Consider the following 16,378-nt stretch of genomic DNA (forward strand, 5'->3'; position numbering starts at 1 on the left):
TACCCCCTTAGCATAACTTTTATGCAATATATATAACCAAACAGCCAACAGATTAACGCAAACTCACACCATTGCGATTTCTAAAGTTTGAAAAGATAACAATACAATACAAACAACATGAGATTTCAATCCCTTATTGTTCTCCTCTTTGTTTTGTTGGCCTCTGCGGCCATGAATCAAGCTTTACCAGGTGGTTATAGCCCCATCAAGGACCTCAATGATCCACACGTGATCGAAATCGCCAACTTTGCTGTGACCGAGTATGACAAGCAAAAGAGGACAGACCTGAAGTTCCAGAAGGTTGTCAAGGGTGAATCACAAGTTGTTGAAGGGACTAACTACCGTCTCACAATTTCTGCCACCCATGGATCTGATCCTAAGCCTAACTCTTATGAAGCCATTGTGTATGAGAAGCCATTGGGGCATTTCAAGAAACTCATTTCCTTTATAGCTGTTAATGCTTAAATATTTTGTGATTTTATAGCATCATTCTCATGTATGCCTTATTATCATGCCAATAAAATTTTATGTATTATATATCATAATGAATTATGGATCTAATTATATGATATGATCGTCTATTTAAATATGAGGCTATGATTATGAGCATACTTCCTTGTTATGATTTTCTCGAAAATTCGAATGGTTTTTTTTCACCTTAGCTTTAGCTTTTGAAAGGGAAAATTATTAATGTTCTTGAAATTGGAAAAAAATTTATTTGATTGAACGAGAAAAAAAAAATCCAGATTCACAATGTTTTATTGGCTTAACTATAAACTTGTGGTTTGTTTTTTAGAAAAATAAATGATATTAATTTACTCAAATTGATAGAGTACATTGATACAATACAAATTAAAAATAGTTAAAAATAAAAAGGATGAATCTGCGAACAAACTCATAGCATCCAAGTTAATAATATAAAACGACAGAGTACATATACTTACAAATGTGACTATATTCAAGCCACCGAAATACTCATGTTTCCGGTCCTGCAACATTGAAGATGCAAAAGTCATTGATTAAATTTGTACTTGATCAAAGTTAATCCTTCAACCTGAATAAAATAAAACACAACATTAAGACGTGAAATAAAAAACACACCGCATAAAGACGGAAAATTAAAATAAACAAAGTCGTGCTAGACGACGTAATCATAGAACCAACGAAAGAAAGTTGAAAATATATGAAAAATCACTTATTTAACTAAAAAAGAAATGAAAAACAATTCGGATGGGGTGATTTCAGATCAAAATTGACCATAAATCACCCTCTTTAATAGATCAAGAAGAAGAAAAGTTGTGACAACCGTGGTTTCCGATCCTTGTTATAATGTTATAAGAAAAAAAGACTAGTGTTTTGTTCTGTCAAAGCACAAATTAACAATGTGTTAATGCGCTAGTCAATTTCGTTCGTCATCATAAAATGATAGCTCTAATTATTTATATTTTTATAAAGGATAGGTCGATTTTCTTATTGAATGAATATTATATTTGTTATATTATATCATTGTTGTCTTTGAAAAAGATAAGTTTAGTTTGTTGCAATATTAATGTGTAAAATATCCATATTTATAATTTTAATTAAAAAAAAATTTGACAAGGATTTTAATTATAATTTTAATTAAAATTAAATTCATAAAAACTATTATTCATAATTTATACGCATTAGCGCAATAAAGAGCAAACATAGAGTATGAAGTACCCATATCAATGCTAGTAGTACCAAATTAAATAGCAAACACCTCTCAAAAACCTTTCGGAAAACCCACCTCTCTACAAAAAAAAATTAAATAGTACTCCGGTAACAATGCGTTTGCGTTGTGATGAACCATCTTTTGAATTTGATAATAGGGTTAATAGTGTTTTACCCCCTGTAATATAGGTCATTTCCGGGTTTACCCCCTGTAAAATATTTTTTTCGATTTACCCCCTGTAAAATATCTATTCTTCATAATACCCCCTAATAAGCCATACAAAAACGAATTTTTATTTTTATTTTTTACAAAATTTTTGGTTTTTGTATGGCCTATTAGGGGGTATTCTGGAAAAAAAACTTTTACAGAGAGGTAAATCAAAAAAAACAATTTTTACAGGGGATAAACCTGGAAATGGCCTATATTAAGGGGGTAAAGCATCATTAACCCTTGATAATATAATATCTATCTATATCTTTATCTTTATGATAAACTAAAGACTTTCAAGATTTCTAAATTACACTTGACACTACTTCTTTTTAATAAACATTAAATTCTACTCCATCTCATAAAAAAAAAAAAAACTTTCACATGTGATCCATTTGGCACATGTCCACATATAAATAAAATAATTTATTTAAAGTTGTAATCATATCTATATTTTGAATTAAAATTATATCTATAATGCCTAACAAATTTTATTTTTACCACTATTTTATTTTTGTTTCATTTCAGTCATCGTCATGGCACCGCTCCAAAAAATGCAAAACACCATGACCTACAAGCCCTCCTCCAAAGATCAAGAGGATGTGTGTACCAATTCCGGCATTGAATGAGTCCTTGAATATCAAAGGAAGAAACAAACGGAGAAATTAAAGATGAAGATCTCCCATTAAAAGTACAAGAGGAGCAAACTTCACCCTCCAATGATGGAGAAATGTATGATTTCAATCATCTTGCTAAACAGCCAAACCTTGTAATAGAAAATGTTGATAGGATTAGAGCTCATGAAGTTCTACTCAGTGAAGACAAACCAATTAGGAAAGGCAAAATGATTTCCTTTAAAGCTTTTGAGAGTCACCTTGATGTGGTCGATAATTTTAAACTCGTGGAGAATCCGAAAGATCAATAACTTTGCGAAGAATAAGCTAGAGATGAGCTAACACTTATATCAAGGAAAATTCAAAGAACGAAGAAAATGAAATATCAACTCAAGAAGAAACTTCCCTTCAGAAAATATGGATTTAGAGCTGAGATTGATAAGAGTCAAGTGATGTGTTATATATGAAATAAGCTAGGGCATTACAAGAATGAATACCTTCTGAATAAGCAGAAGAAGTATGTCTTCAAGAAGAAGTCAATGCTAGCTATATGTGATGATCCAGAGGAACCAAAATAAGATCAAGAATTATAAGCAAAGGGGTGCCTCAAGGCTTAATCAGATGATGAGAAAGCTCTAGATGTAAATAAGCTAAATTGTTGCCTACTTCATGAACAACTTGAAAATGATTTTGAAAATCTAATAAATGATGAGAGATTCTTAACAAACAAGTGTTTATCTTTGCAAAAGGAGAATGATGATTTAAATAAAGAAATAGAAAGACTTCATTCTTTTCATGACATTTCCAAGAAATTTGTCCATTGTTTGCAAGATTCCTTCTTCAACTTAACTGAAAATCAAAAAGAACTTTATAAAATTCAACCCAAAACGAAACATTCAAAAACCTCTTATTACCAAAGAGAAAATACTATTTAATAAAAATGAAGTTAATAATCTAAAAATTGATTTTAAAAGTTTTGTTAAGTCAACAATCACTTTTCAAAATATTGTTGTATCTCAATCAGGAATGATTGGTAAAACTGTTATTGGTTTTGACTAATCTAAAAAACCAAAGTTGTATGAAAACTTTTTTGTACCAGAAAGTAACTAAAAAACCAAAGTTGTATGAAAACATTTTTGTACCAGAAAGTAAGAAAGTCAATGACAAATTAAAATAAACATATTGCAACAAATATGCACATATTGAAACTATTTGGTTTCTTAGAAAAAGAACTCAGATGAGAAAAACAATAGTTACTTAATTTGAACATACTCAGAAGGTCTGAGTAGGATTTTCCAAATTAAAAAGGTAATTTTATTTATGCATAGAATTGGTCATGTTTATATTGGGTGTTTTCTTAACATAAAGAAAGTTAATAAGACTAATCATCAAGGTGAAAGGAAACCGAGATCATTATAGGCAGCGCAAATTAAAATTTTCAATTTCCTTTTCTTGGATCATTACGAATTTGACATAATTAGTGATAGAATTGTTACCTCTTGATGCCCAGAAAAGAATTTCGATCACAGCAAAGCAACATAACAAAGGCTCTGCTCGTCCACACGAACAGTTATCCTCTCGTTGGTGCTAGCCAAGCAATCAGAGGTTAAGAGAAAAATAGGGTTTGATTTTCGCCTTTAGGGTTTCTCAAAACGTGTAACTCTGACTTCAGCACAAGAGTTCTATTTATAGAACATCTTGTGTGCTCTGCAAGTCAAATAATCATTACTGAGCTTTTGTAAGCCCATTAACCCATCATCCTTCGCTAACTAATTAGCATTTGTTAAATGCACCCCATCTTATAAGTCTTACTTATATTTCTCCTTTTGACAGTTCTATTGTGTGTGGGCCTATAGGTTTTTGTAACGTTGGCAATGATATTTATTGGGAAAAACCCAAGTCCCACATCGGATAGACAAGACTCTTGAGAAGAGTTTATAAAGAGGAGGCAATCCTCGCCTTACAAGCCGGTTTTGTAAGGATGAGTTAGGCCCCAAATTTCAACATGGTATCAGAGCTTGTCGAATTCAAGGGCCACCTACCTATTCACGCACCATCACGCACCAAGCCCAAAGAGTGCTGGGCGTGAGGGGGTGTATTGGGAAAAACCCAAGGGCCACCTACCTATTCACGCACCAAGCCCAAAGAGTGCTGGGCGTGAGGGGGTGTATTGGGAAAAACCCAAGTCCCACATCGGATAGACAAGACTCTTGAGAAGAGTTTATAAAGAGGAGGCAATCCTCGCCTTACAAGCCGGTTTTGTAAGGATGAGTTAGGCCCCAAATTTCAACAATATTAAATCTTGTATTTAATATTATAAATAGTGAGCGGTATCTAGCAACACATCACTGTTATCCAAGCGACAGGAATGTCAAGTGATCTGACAAAACCTTTTCCATGACAATGTTCATGTGTATAATTACTCATTTATCCTCATATCTATATTGAACGCAAAGCATAGATGGTGTCACCCTTGTATAGCTCAATATTTATATTTCTTGATCCTGAAATATATGGAATAACGAATAAGCTCACTATCTCATATTGACTTAATTTGGCATGGCCATGTAGTTTTACAGTCATATTTCATTAAGAGACCTAAAGATATATCTCCTGTTATGAAGGAGGGACAAATCTCATTTTGGACACTCATGTCCCTTAGCATGATTCGTCAAATGCCCATTAACCAACATTATGGTCATCCTGTTACAGATAATGTTTGAATGGAAATAAAGCACTTGAGTCCACATCTAGGGATCATAGCGGTTTCAGGTATAAGAGTGTTATACACCATTATCATTATGAGAATATCTTATGACATTTTCATAATATATTATGTAGTATTCTCACGTTGGGTCAATACAGTATAAATATTACTCCTAATATTTATACCTATGTATATACATGATATCTCGTATTCATGAGCCGTGAAATGTGGTCATCAGTCTACATACATAATAGTCTATACTCTTTATAGTTATCCTGATTTATATTAAAGCTTGACTATGAACACTTTTAAGAATAGAGTTCTTTGTGTTAATGTAATCTCATGATTAAGTCACATTGAATATTCCATTACATGCACTATCTATTCTAGGGATTTGATTAATCTTACAACAATTATAATAAAGAATGACATATTTTATTTAATAATAAAAGTCATGATACATAACATAAGTTTAACATAAATTATTGGCCTCTAGGGCTTACACCAACATAAGGACCGACCTCGTCATGTGCACCTAAGAAACCTTTAATTTATCTTACAGGTGTCTTCTCAAAGTGTAAGGCAAAAGCCTTGGTTGGTCTTTGGACAATGGTTGTTCCAGACACATGATTGGTGATAAGACGCGCTTCTAATCATTTGAGAAGAAGAATAGAGGACCTGTCACCTTTGAAATTAATGATAAGGCACATACCAAATGTAAAGGTATGTTTGGTAAGCATAACTATGTTAAAATAGAAGATGCGTAATATGTTGAAGGTTTGAAGCATAACTTGTTAAACATTTGTCGATTATGTGAGAATATTTTATATTTATCTTTGAACCCAATATTTGTGAGATAAAACAAACATCTTCTACAAAACCTTTATGTTTTGATTTTTAGATGAGATGCCAACTAAATCATGCTTCTTATCTCTTGAAAAAGATAAGTGGACTTGGCACAAAAGGTGGGTAATGTAAGCATGAATACTATTTCAAAACTTTCCAAACTTTATATAGTTAGAGGTATTCATAAGATCAATTATGATAAGGATAGGACATTTGAAGCATGTTTCAAAATAAGGATTTTATTTTAGCAAAAAGATCTTTAGAACTGTTTCAAGACAATCTCTTTGGAACTATAAAATTGCTAGTCTCTTGGGGGGATATGTTTTTGTCATATTAGATGTCTATTCAAGAGTGTTCTTTTCTTTAAACAAAATGATGAATTCAGTGAAGCTTTTCCAAACTCTTGCAAAAGAGTTTTGAATGAGAAAGATGCAAAAATCATCTCAATAAGAAATGATCATATATTGTGTGGTAGCTAAAGTTTGAAGAGGTTGTCCAAAATTTGTCAGGTGAAATACACACAAAAAAAAGGAGAAAAGAATGCAACATTTGAGAGGTTATCTTAAGCACCATTATCGGATAACTTCACAAGTTGTATGGACTGGACTTACCCAATTAGAGTGAACTAGAATAACTTGATTGTGTCATATTTTATATCTCTTATCTCATTTATTTGATATTTCAGAAACAAGCACAATCATCCAATCTTTTCAATATCAAATTTATTCTGATACGGACATCAATCATCAGATCTGAATATCTACTAGAAGTTGAGAAGCAACCAAAATTTCAAAAAGTTACAATTCAAACCCCTTTTTGTGACTTTCGTTTTTACTTCAATGTTAACATCCTACCTTACCCTATTTATAAAAAGACTTGGAACAAGTGTTGGGGATATTGAACAAACTAATTTTTTTATTAAAATTTGTAGAATATCCTTACTAACTTATCATCCGAAACATCAAAGAAGACAATGAAATTCCCATAATCCTTGGTAGGCCATTTCTAGCTACAGTCTAAGCCATATTTGGTGTGAAAAATAGGCACATGGCCATTAACCATTGAGATAATATGGTTGATAGTGAGAAAGAAAAAAAATCTTAGAGTAACTACTAGTACACACGTCAAATGTAGAAACATAAAAGCAACATCTAGGGTTACTACCCTTAACCCCTTAGGGTTTCATTTTGCTAAGGTAAATCATAAACCCTACGAAACAAAGGTCAAACTAATGACTTTAAACAAAGCGCTCTTGTGGGAGGCAACTTATAAACATTACTTACTAAAATTGTTTTCTAGTGTTTCATTTGAAGTTTTCAGGAAGGTAACAACAAAAAGAAGCAAAGAGATAAAGAGAAAATTGGTCAAAACATCAAACAAACCATCTATCAATCATCATATATTAAAATATATTGTTAACTAAACAATTAGATTCAAGTGTTTAATGAGCTCCACTAAATAACAAATTTTTCAGAAGAACATAAGTTTGATTTTTAGATGAGACAATTCTTAATCAGACTTTACCTAATTTGTGACTAAATTCCAGACTATGAAAGCCATTTTCTCTTAGAAACCGACTTGACTCGTTAAAAAAAATAATATATTATTCACTAAATTATGAGTAAATGCAATGAACAACGTTTACTTAAAAAAAAAAAAATGAACTCTGAACTCTCATTACCGAAAACAAATAGTAGAAATAAAACGAAAATGAAAAGGAACTTTGGGATAATATCTCATTTCATTAAATAAACAAAAAAACGATTTAAAATAATATTTTACCTCTCAAAATCCAAAACAAATATAATTTCAAATTTCAAATTCCCAAAATTCAATTTTCCATTTTCTAAATAAAAACCCCCTAAAATATTCCAACCGTTGCACCAAAAAAAAAAAAAAAAAACCCCATTTCCTCTATAAAAACCAAACCCTCTCTCACACTCTCACTCACACTCTCACCCTAGAAACGAAAACCCAAATTTCATTTCAACCTTCTTCACAAATTTTCATTTCTAGGTCATTTCATTTCGAAAAACCCTTTTTCAAAATGCGTCAAATTCTTCACATCCAAGGTGGCCAATGCGGTAACCAAATCGGAGCTAAATTCTGGGAAGTGGTTTGCGCCGAACATGGAATCGATCCAACCGGACGCTACACCGGTGATTCAGATCTTCAACTTGAACGGATCGATGTGTATTACAATGAAGCAAGTGGTGGAAGATTTGTTCCGAGAGCGGTTCTTATGGATCTTGAACCGGGTACTATGGATAGTATCCGGTCTGGACCGTATGGTCAGATCTTTAGACCGGATAACTTTGTGTTTGGTCAGAGTGGTGCTGGGAATAACTGGGCTAAAGGGCATTATACTGAAGGCGCTGAGCTTATTGATTCTGTTCTTGATGTTGTGAGAAAAGAAGCTGAGAATTGTGATTGCTTGCAGGGTATAATTTTCTTTCTTTTGAACTTTTGTGATTTTAGGGTTTTATTGAAGTGTTGATGTGTTTTTGTAGTGTTTTGTCGGTGGTTTTTGTAATGGGTATGTGTTGATTTGTTTTTTTTAACTTGTTTTGAAATTTAGGGTTTCATTGATTGAGAAGTGTTGATGGATTTGATTTTGTTAGTGTTTGTTTGAAGTGTTGAAGTGTTTTTGTGGAGTTTTGTGGGTGATTTTTGTAATGGGTATGTGGTCATTTAGGGTTTTGTTGATTTTTTTGGATTTATGGATTTGTTAGTGTTTGTTTGAAGTGATGAAGTCTTGTGGTTGAAGTGTTGAGGTGTTTTTCATAGAGATTTGTTTCTGATTTATTTATGGGTTGTGTTGATGTGTGTTCTAACTTGTTTTGAAATTTAGGTTTGTGTACGTTTTGAAGTGTTGATGGATTTGTTAAGTGTTTGTTTGATGAAATGAAGTTGTAGTTGAAGTTTTGATGTGCTTTTCATAGAGTTTTGTGGGTGATTTTTGTAATGGGTGTTGATGTGTTTTCTGACTTGTTTTGAAATTTGTGTTTTGTTGATTTATGTGTTGATGGATTTGTTAGTGTTTGTTTGAACTAATGAAGTTGTAGTTGAAGTGTTCATGTGTTTTTATACAGTTGTGGGTGATTTTTGTAATGGGTATGGGTTCATTTAGCCCTTTGTTATTGCTTGCAGGGTATGGTTTTATTTAAAGTGCTGATAGATTTGTTAGGGTTTGTTTGGTTTTTCTTATATGAAATGAAGTTGTAGTTGAACTTTCTGTGTGGTTTTCTAGGGAGAGTTCAAACACTTACGACTTGTTGCTGTTAATGAGTATTTGATTTATTTTACTACCATGAACTGTTAATTGTTAACTTGTCTTTGAAATTTGGTTTTAGGGATCATAATGTTTGTGTGCTTTTTTTATGTAAGGGGTTAACTTCGATAGTGTCGTGGCTGATTATGAAATTGGTTTGGTGTGTTTTATTGTTGTGTGCAGGATTTCAAGTATGCCACTCACTTGGTGGAGGAACTGGGTCTGGAATGGGAACTCTTTTGATTTCAAAGATCAGGGAAGAATACCCAGACAGGATGATGCTTACTTTCTCTGTTTTCCCTTCTCCTAAGGTTTCTGACACCGTGGTTGAACCCTACAATGCTACCCTCTCTGTTCACCAGCTTGTTGAAAATGCAGATGAGGTCATGGTTCTTGACAATGAAGCCTTGTATGACATTTGCTTCCGCATTTTGAAGCTCAGCAATCCAAGCTGTAAGCTTTGCTATTTCGCACTTTCTATATAGACTCTTTTGTGCTTTTGATTTTATAATGTTTGTTGAGTAATGTGTTTGGTTTTATGTGGTGGTGCAGTTGGTGATCTGAATCATCTGATATCAGCAACCATGTCTGGTGTCACCTGTTGTTTGAGGTTCCCTGGTCAGCTTAACTCTGATCTTAGGAAGCTTGCTGTGAATCTCATTCCATTCCCGCGTCTTCACTTTTTCATGGTTGGATTTGCTCCGTTGACTTCCCGTGGCTCCCAGCAGTACAGGACTCTAAGTGTCCCTGAGCTCACTCAACAAATGTGGGATGCCAAGAACATGATGTGTGCTGCTGACCCTAGGCATGGGCGATACCTCACTGCTTCAGCCATGTTTAGAGGCAAGATGAGCACCAAGGAGGTTGATGAACAAATGATGAATGTCCAGAACAAGAACTCCTCCTATTTTGTGGAATGGATTCCAAACAATGTCAAGTCTACTGTCTGTGATATCCCCCCAACAGGGTTGAAAATGGCTTCAACATTCATTGGAAACTCCACATCCATTCAGGAAATGTTCCGTAGGGTGAGTGAACAATTCACTGCTATGTTCAGGAGAAAGGCTTTCTTGCATTGGTACACTGGTGAAGGCATGGACGAGATGGAATTCACTGAGGCTGAGAGCAACATGAATGATCTGGTTGCTGAGTATCAACAGTACCAAGATGCCACCGCTGATGAGGATGAGTATGGAGAGGAAGAGGGTGAAGAGGAGTATGAGCAACATGACATGTGATCTTGAATGAAGGTTCTGCAACTTCATGTTGCTGTTACAATCTAAAACTAGTTTCTTTATATTTCAGTTACTATGCTGTAAAATTGATTTTGGTTTTTCTGTTTTGATGTGACCTGTTGGTAGTGGAGAAAGACAGCTTAGAAAGCTTCTATAAGCATCACTTTTTGTTGTTGGAATATTTGATTCATATGATTGCCATCGTAGAATTTATTAACTGTGGAGTTCTTTTAAGTTTGAATGCTAAATGATTTTTCAGATACTTGTGCCCATCTTGTGACATGTTCTTCTGAATTTTTGTCATTTAATGTTGTGTCCTAGTTCTTTAAATGGTTTGAGAATGGATTGGATGTGTTTCTACATAGACTTTCCTTCTGTTTGATTTTGTCCCAATTATATTTATTGTATTGTTTCTCTCCCTTTATATTGAGAAGGGGACAAGATCCATTTTAGATGTTGACAGGGGTTGAGATTCTCTCTTGTGACCTGTTGCTATTTAAGGTTACATGGTATAACCATCTCCTTTCCTTACCTTTGATGAAAGGGTTCTTTCCCGTTTTCTAGGATATTCAACTAGCTTCCTATGGGCTAACCTATGTATGCTACGTCTCTATTAGAATAGGTGTATGGTTTGTCTAGTGGTCTTTCTAATGAGTGTGGCAATACGACTTGATAAATATCTTTGTGCAAGTAGCTTGATGTAGAAAGAAACTATATTTGAAATTATATAGATGACTCAACATATACACGTTCAACATTTTATAAGCCATTCATAAATTGAGTATACGATTTACAAATAATTCATTTATTCATTCACAACTCGAGGCTGAAGTCGGTGAATATTTTCATTTTAATATTTTTAGCAATAGCTTTTGAAGATAAATGCAAGTATTTCCTTTTTTTTTTTGGGTTTCAAGCTCTTAAAGAGTGTCCCGGAGGTACTCGTTAACATTTCCTTTTTTTTTTAATAATCATTTGAGATTCAAGTACTTCCTTTGTATAATTGTTTGAAAATACTGGATTTTCTCGTGTTTTTTTGGGGTGTTTCACTCCCGAGCTTTTACACTTAGGGTCTGTATAAATCGACTTATTTTGGAGTTTATACAAAACAACTAATGCAAATAAATAAACTTACAACTTATAAAGATACAATTTTCATTAGTTAATCTTCCGAATTAACATAAAACCTTGTTTATTTGCATATGCTATTTTTTTCATAAGCTCAAAGATTAGGTCAATCTAAATGCGGCTCCGAAAAATATACTCTCAAAATTGCTATTGCCATTACTTTTTCCACCCTATGAGTTTCTCACGCACTATATTCAAATTCTGAAATCCGAAATATTTCAACATGTTTTTAGAGGTTTTATGGAGGTTTTTATGCAGTTTAGATTCTAAAATCTGAACTACATTAGACGCGTGAGAGGCTATGGGATGGGAAAAGAAACAATCAATTTCTATTTATTTGTAAATCATTGGTACCCAAAACAACCCACATTACTTGTGATTAAATTGTTACATAATCACCAATTATATATATTTTTCAAATTTTTAAATCTCAAATTCATATCAAAATATAGATTGTGTTTCAAAATACTCCATCCAAAGATACCATTAGATTTTATTTATTAACAGAATCACTAACACGTTATTAGGAAATTATTGAGTGGTTGTGTAATCGACCCTCTGCCATGTGCAACCATAAGAAAAATAAGCATTTGTAATTGTCTAACCAGAATAAAGTAAGACAACTAAGGGAAACAACTTAGAATTTAGCTATAGATAAATGAGTCTTCCCAAGACATTTCTTTTTCAAATTACGCTGTTATGACCATTTTTTGTTATATGCCAAAATGATGTATATGTTAGATCTAACTAATCCAATATAATGAAAAATAAAATAGGTGGACCATACGAATATGGCATCTCTTAAAAACAGTACAGATTCAACAAGGAAGACAAAACTAATAAATAAATTCACATGACTCCCATGTTGTTGCTGCTGAAATGTTTTCAGCTTTGTTCCATGATTAAAATAAAGATATGTATATTTTATTTTGTCTAGCATACATTCATAGAATGATTATTAGTGAATCAGATCAATCTTTCTAAGCTAAATATCACTCTTATTGTAGAGTAACAATATTTTGGTGTCTCTAAAGAAGGGTGACAATGGAAACATATTCTCTCTTCACTTTCGCGGACCATACTTGATAAATAGTATTCAAATAATTTTTTTTTTCTTCATTAAAATATAATGATATAAAATTATTCATAGATCTATTTTGTAATTTATTTTGAGATGTTGGTTGAAGTTATTTTGTGCTTATTAAGTAGTAACATTGAAAGAAAACTGCAAAATAAAGATGCGTACATGCGAAGCCTTTAGTTGGACTGAATTCGAATCTAGCACCTTTGGTTAAGTTGGAAAAAAAACGATTTAAAATAATATTTTACCTCTCAAAATCCAAAACAAATATAATTTCAAATTTCAAATTCCCAAAATTCAATTTTCCATTTTCTAAATAAAAACCCCCTAAAATATTCCAACCGTTGCACCAAAAAAAAAAAAAAAAAACCCCATTTCCTCTATAAAAACCAAACCCTCTCTCACACTCTCACTCACACTCTCACCCTAGAAACGAAAACCCAAATTTCATTTCAACCTTCTTCACAAATTTTCATTTCTAGGTCATTTCATTTCGAAAAACCCTTTTTCAAAATGCGTCAAATTCTTCACATCCAAGGTGGCCAATGCGGTAACCAAATCGGAGCTAAATTCTGGGAAGTGGTTTGCGCCGAACATGGAATCGATCCAACCGGACGCTACACCGGTGATTCAGATCTTCAACTTGAACGGATCGATGTGTATTACAATGAAGCAAGTGGTGGAAGATTTGTTCCGAGAGCGGTTCTTATGGATCTTGAACCGGGTACTATGGATAGTATCCGGTCTGGACCGTATGGTCAGATCTTTAGACCGGATAACTTTGTGTTTGGTCAGAGTGGTGCTGGGAATAACTGGGCTAAAGGGCATTATACTGAAGGCGCTGAGCTTATTGATTCTGTTCTTGATGTTGTGAGAAAAGAAGCTGAGAATTGTGATTGCTTGCAGGGTATAATTTTCTTTCTTTTGAACTTTTGTGATTTTAGGGTTTTATTGAAGTGTTGATGTGTTTTTGTAGTGTTTTGTCGGTGGTTTTTGTAATGGGTATGTGTTGATTTGTTTATTTTAACTTGTTTTGAAATTTACGGTTTCATTGATTAAGAAGTGTTGATGGATTTGAGTTTGTTAGTGTTTGTTTGAAGTATTGAAGTGTTTTTTTAGAGTTTTGTTGGTGATTTTTGTAATGGGTATATGGTCGTTTAGGGTTTTGTTGATTTTGTTGGATTTATGGATTTGTTGGTGTTTGTTTGAAGTGATGAAGTTGTGGTTGAAGTGTTGATGTGTTTTTTCAATGAGATTTGTTGGTGATTTAGTGATGGGTTGTGTTGATATGTTTTCTAACTTGTTTTGAAATTCAGGGTTGTGTTGGTTTTGAAGTGTTGATCGATTTGTTACGTGTTTGTTTGATAAAATGAAGTCCTAGTTGAAGTTTTGATGTGTTGTTCATAAAGTTTTGTGGGTGATTTTTGTAATGGGTTGTGTTGATGTGTTTTCTGATTTGTTTTGAAATTTGGGGTGTTGTTGATTCAACGTGTTGATGGATTTATTAGTGTTTGCTTGAACCAATGAAGCTGTAGTTGAAGTGTCCTTCAAAAATAAATTGCAGTTGAAGTGTTGATGTGTTTTTATACAGTTGTGGGTGATTCTTGTAATGGGTATGTGTTCATTAAGCTCTGTTATTGCTTGCAGGGTATGGTTTTATTTAACTTGTTTGAAATTCAGGGTTTCGTTGTTTTTGAAGTGCTGATAGATTTGTCAGGGTTTGTTTGGTTTTTCTTAGATGAAATGAAGTTGTAGTTGTAAGTTTCTGTGTGGTTTTCTAGGGAGAGAGTTGCAAACACTTATGTCTTGTTGCTGTTATTGGTATTTGATTTATATTACTTACATGAACTGTTAATTGTTAACTTCCTTGTCTTTGAAATTTGGCCTAAGGGATCATAATGTTTGTTTGCTTTTTTATGTAAGTGTTGTGGCTGATTATGAAATTGGTTTGGTGTGTTTTATTGTTGTGTGCAGGATTTCAAGTATGCCACTCACTTGGTGGAGGAACTGGGTCTGGAATGGGAACTCTTTTGATTTCAAAGATCAGGGAAGAATACCCAGATAGGATGATGCTTACTTTCTCTGTTTTCCCTTCTCCTAAGGTTTCTGACACTGTGGTTGAACCCTACAATGCTACTCTCTCTGTTCACCAGCTTGTTGAAAACGCAGACGAGGTCATGGTTCTTGACAATGAAGCCTTGTATGACATCTGCTTCCGCATTTTGAAGCTCAGCAACCCAAGCTGTACGTTAGCTATCTATTCTATGCTTTCTATATTGACTCTTTTGTTTAAATAGTCATATTTTTGACCTTTCTATATTGACCTTTTTTGTTAATACTAATCTATTTTTGGTTGTATAGTGTTTGTTGAGTAATGTGTTTGATTTATGTGGTTGTGCAGTTGGTGATTTGAATCATCTGATATCAGCAACTATGTCTGGTGTCACCTGTTGTTTGAGGTTCCCTGGTCAGCTTAACTCCGATCTTAGGAAGCTTGCTGTGAATCTCATTCCATTCCCGCGTCTTCACTTTTTCATGGTGGGTTTTGCACCTTTGACCTCCCGTGGCTCCCAGCAGTACAGGACTCTGAGTGTCCCTGAACTCACCCAACAAATGTGGGATGCCAAGAACATGATGTGTGCTGCTGACCCTAGGCATGGGCGATACCTCACTGCTTCAGCCATGTTTAGAGGCAAGATGAGCACCAAGGAGGTTGATGAACAAATGATGAATGTCCAGAACAAGAACTCCTCCTATTTTGTGGAATGGATTCCAAACAATGTCAAGTCTACTGTCTGTGATATCCCCCCAACAGGGTTGAAGATGGCTTCAACATTCATTGGGAACTCCACATCCATTCAGGAAATGTTCCGTAGGGTGAGTGAGCAGTTCACTGCTATGTTCAGGAGAAAGGCTTTCTTGCATTGGTACACTGGTGAAGGCATGGACGAGATGGAATTCACTGAGGCTGAGAGCAACATGAATGATCTGGTTGCTGAGTATCAACAGTACCAAGATGCCACCGCTGATGAGGATGAGTATGGAGAGGAAGAAGGCGAAGAGGAGGAGTATGGGCAACATGACATGTAATTTTGAATGAAGGTGCTGCAACTTCATGTTGCTGTTTCAAACTAAAACTAGTTTCTTTATATTTCAGTTACTATGGTGTAAAATTGATTTTGGTTTATTTGTTTTGATGTGACCTGTTGGTAGTGGAGAAAGACAGCTTAGAAAGCTTCTATAAGCATCACTTTTTGTTGTTGGATTATTTGATTCAAAATGATTGCCATCGTAGAATTTATCAACTGTGGAGTTCTTTTAAGTTTGATTTTTCAGATACTTGTGCTTATCTTACGACATGTTTTTATGAATTCTTTCTTCTGTCTTTGATCTTTTCCTCTAAGGTTTGGCTAATTTTGGTTTTCAAACATCTGAAAAGGTTACTATTAGGTGAGTGTAGCTTTCTTAATGTTGCGTCCTAGATCTTTAAATGGTTTGAGAATGGATTGGATGTGTTTCTCAATAGACTTTCCTTCTATTGGTTTCGTCCCAATTATATTTATTGTATTGTTTTTCTCCCTTTATATTGAGAGGGG

The 16,378-nt window shown here is 33.9% G+C and overlaps 2 protein-coding genes and 1 pseudogene across 2 annotated transcripts; all 3 read left to right on the forward strand.

The window, feature by feature from the left end:
- Positions 1-36: 36 nt before the first annotated feature.
- On the forward strand, positions 37-569 carry LOC146926481 (cysteine proteinase inhibitor 5 pseudogene; annotated as a pseudogene).
- A 7,455-nt stretch (positions 570-8,024) lies between these two features.
- LOC146926482 (tubulin beta-1 chain-like) lies at positions 8,025-10,835 on the forward strand. The gene is made up of 3 exons (XM_085758821.1): positions 8,025-8,508; positions 9,522-9,791; positions 9,891-10,835. Exons 1-3 carry the CDS (start codon positions 8,115-8,117, stop codon positions 10,574-10,576), a joined length of 1,350 nt encoding a protein of 449 aa, XP_085614947.1. The 5' UTR covers positions 8,025-8,114; the 3' UTR covers positions 10,577-10,835.
- Positions 10,836-13,205: 2,370 nt separating this feature from the next.
- On the forward strand, positions 13,206-16,087 carry LOC146926483 (tubulin beta-1 chain). The gene is made up of 3 exons (XM_085758822.1): positions 13,206-13,689; positions 14,757-15,026; positions 15,184-16,087. The coding sequence occupies exons 1-3, from the start codon at positions 13,296-13,298 to the stop codon at positions 15,870-15,872; spliced, it is 1,353 nt and encodes a 450-aa protein (XP_085614948.1). The 5' UTR covers positions 13,206-13,295; the 3' UTR covers positions 15,873-16,087.
- The last annotated feature ends 291 nt before the right edge of the window (positions 16,088-16,378 follow it).

This window comes from Medicago sativa, chromosome 4 (assembly GCF_051527215.1).
Source record: "Medicago sativa cultivar Bolivia chromosome 4, Bolivia_mono, whole genome shotgun sequence".
Taxonomy (NCBI): domain Eukaryota; kingdom Viridiplantae; phylum Streptophyta; class Magnoliopsida; order Fabales; family Fabaceae; genus Medicago; species Medicago sativa.

Excerpts from the sequence above, each read along its gene's own strand:
- LOC146926482 (XM_085758821.1), top strand. The coding sequence starts at position 8,115 with ATGCGTCAAATTCTTCACATCCAAGGTGGCCAATGCGGTAACCAAATC. Across the intron at positions 8,509-9,521 it reads GAATTGTGATTGCTTGCAGG|GATTTCAAGTATGCCACTCA; the intron begins GTATAATTTTCT and ends TGTTGTGTGCAG. Across the intron at positions 9,792-9,890 it reads GAAGCTCAGCAATCCAAGCT|TTGGTGATCTGAATCATCTG; the intron begins GTAAGCTTTGCT and ends GTGGTGGTGCAG.
- LOC146926483 (XM_085758822.1), top strand. The coding sequence starts at position 13,296 with ATGCGTCAAATTCTTCACATCCAAGGTGGCCAATGCGGTAACCAAATC. Across the intron at positions 13,690-14,756 it reads GAATTGTGATTGCTTGCAGG|GATTTCAAGTATGCCACTCA; the intron begins GTATAATTTTCT and ends TGTTGTGTGCAG. Across the intron at positions 15,027-15,183 it reads GAAGCTCAGCAACCCAAGCT|TTGGTGATTTGAATCATCTG; the intron begins GTACGTTAGCTA and ends GTGGTTGTGCAG.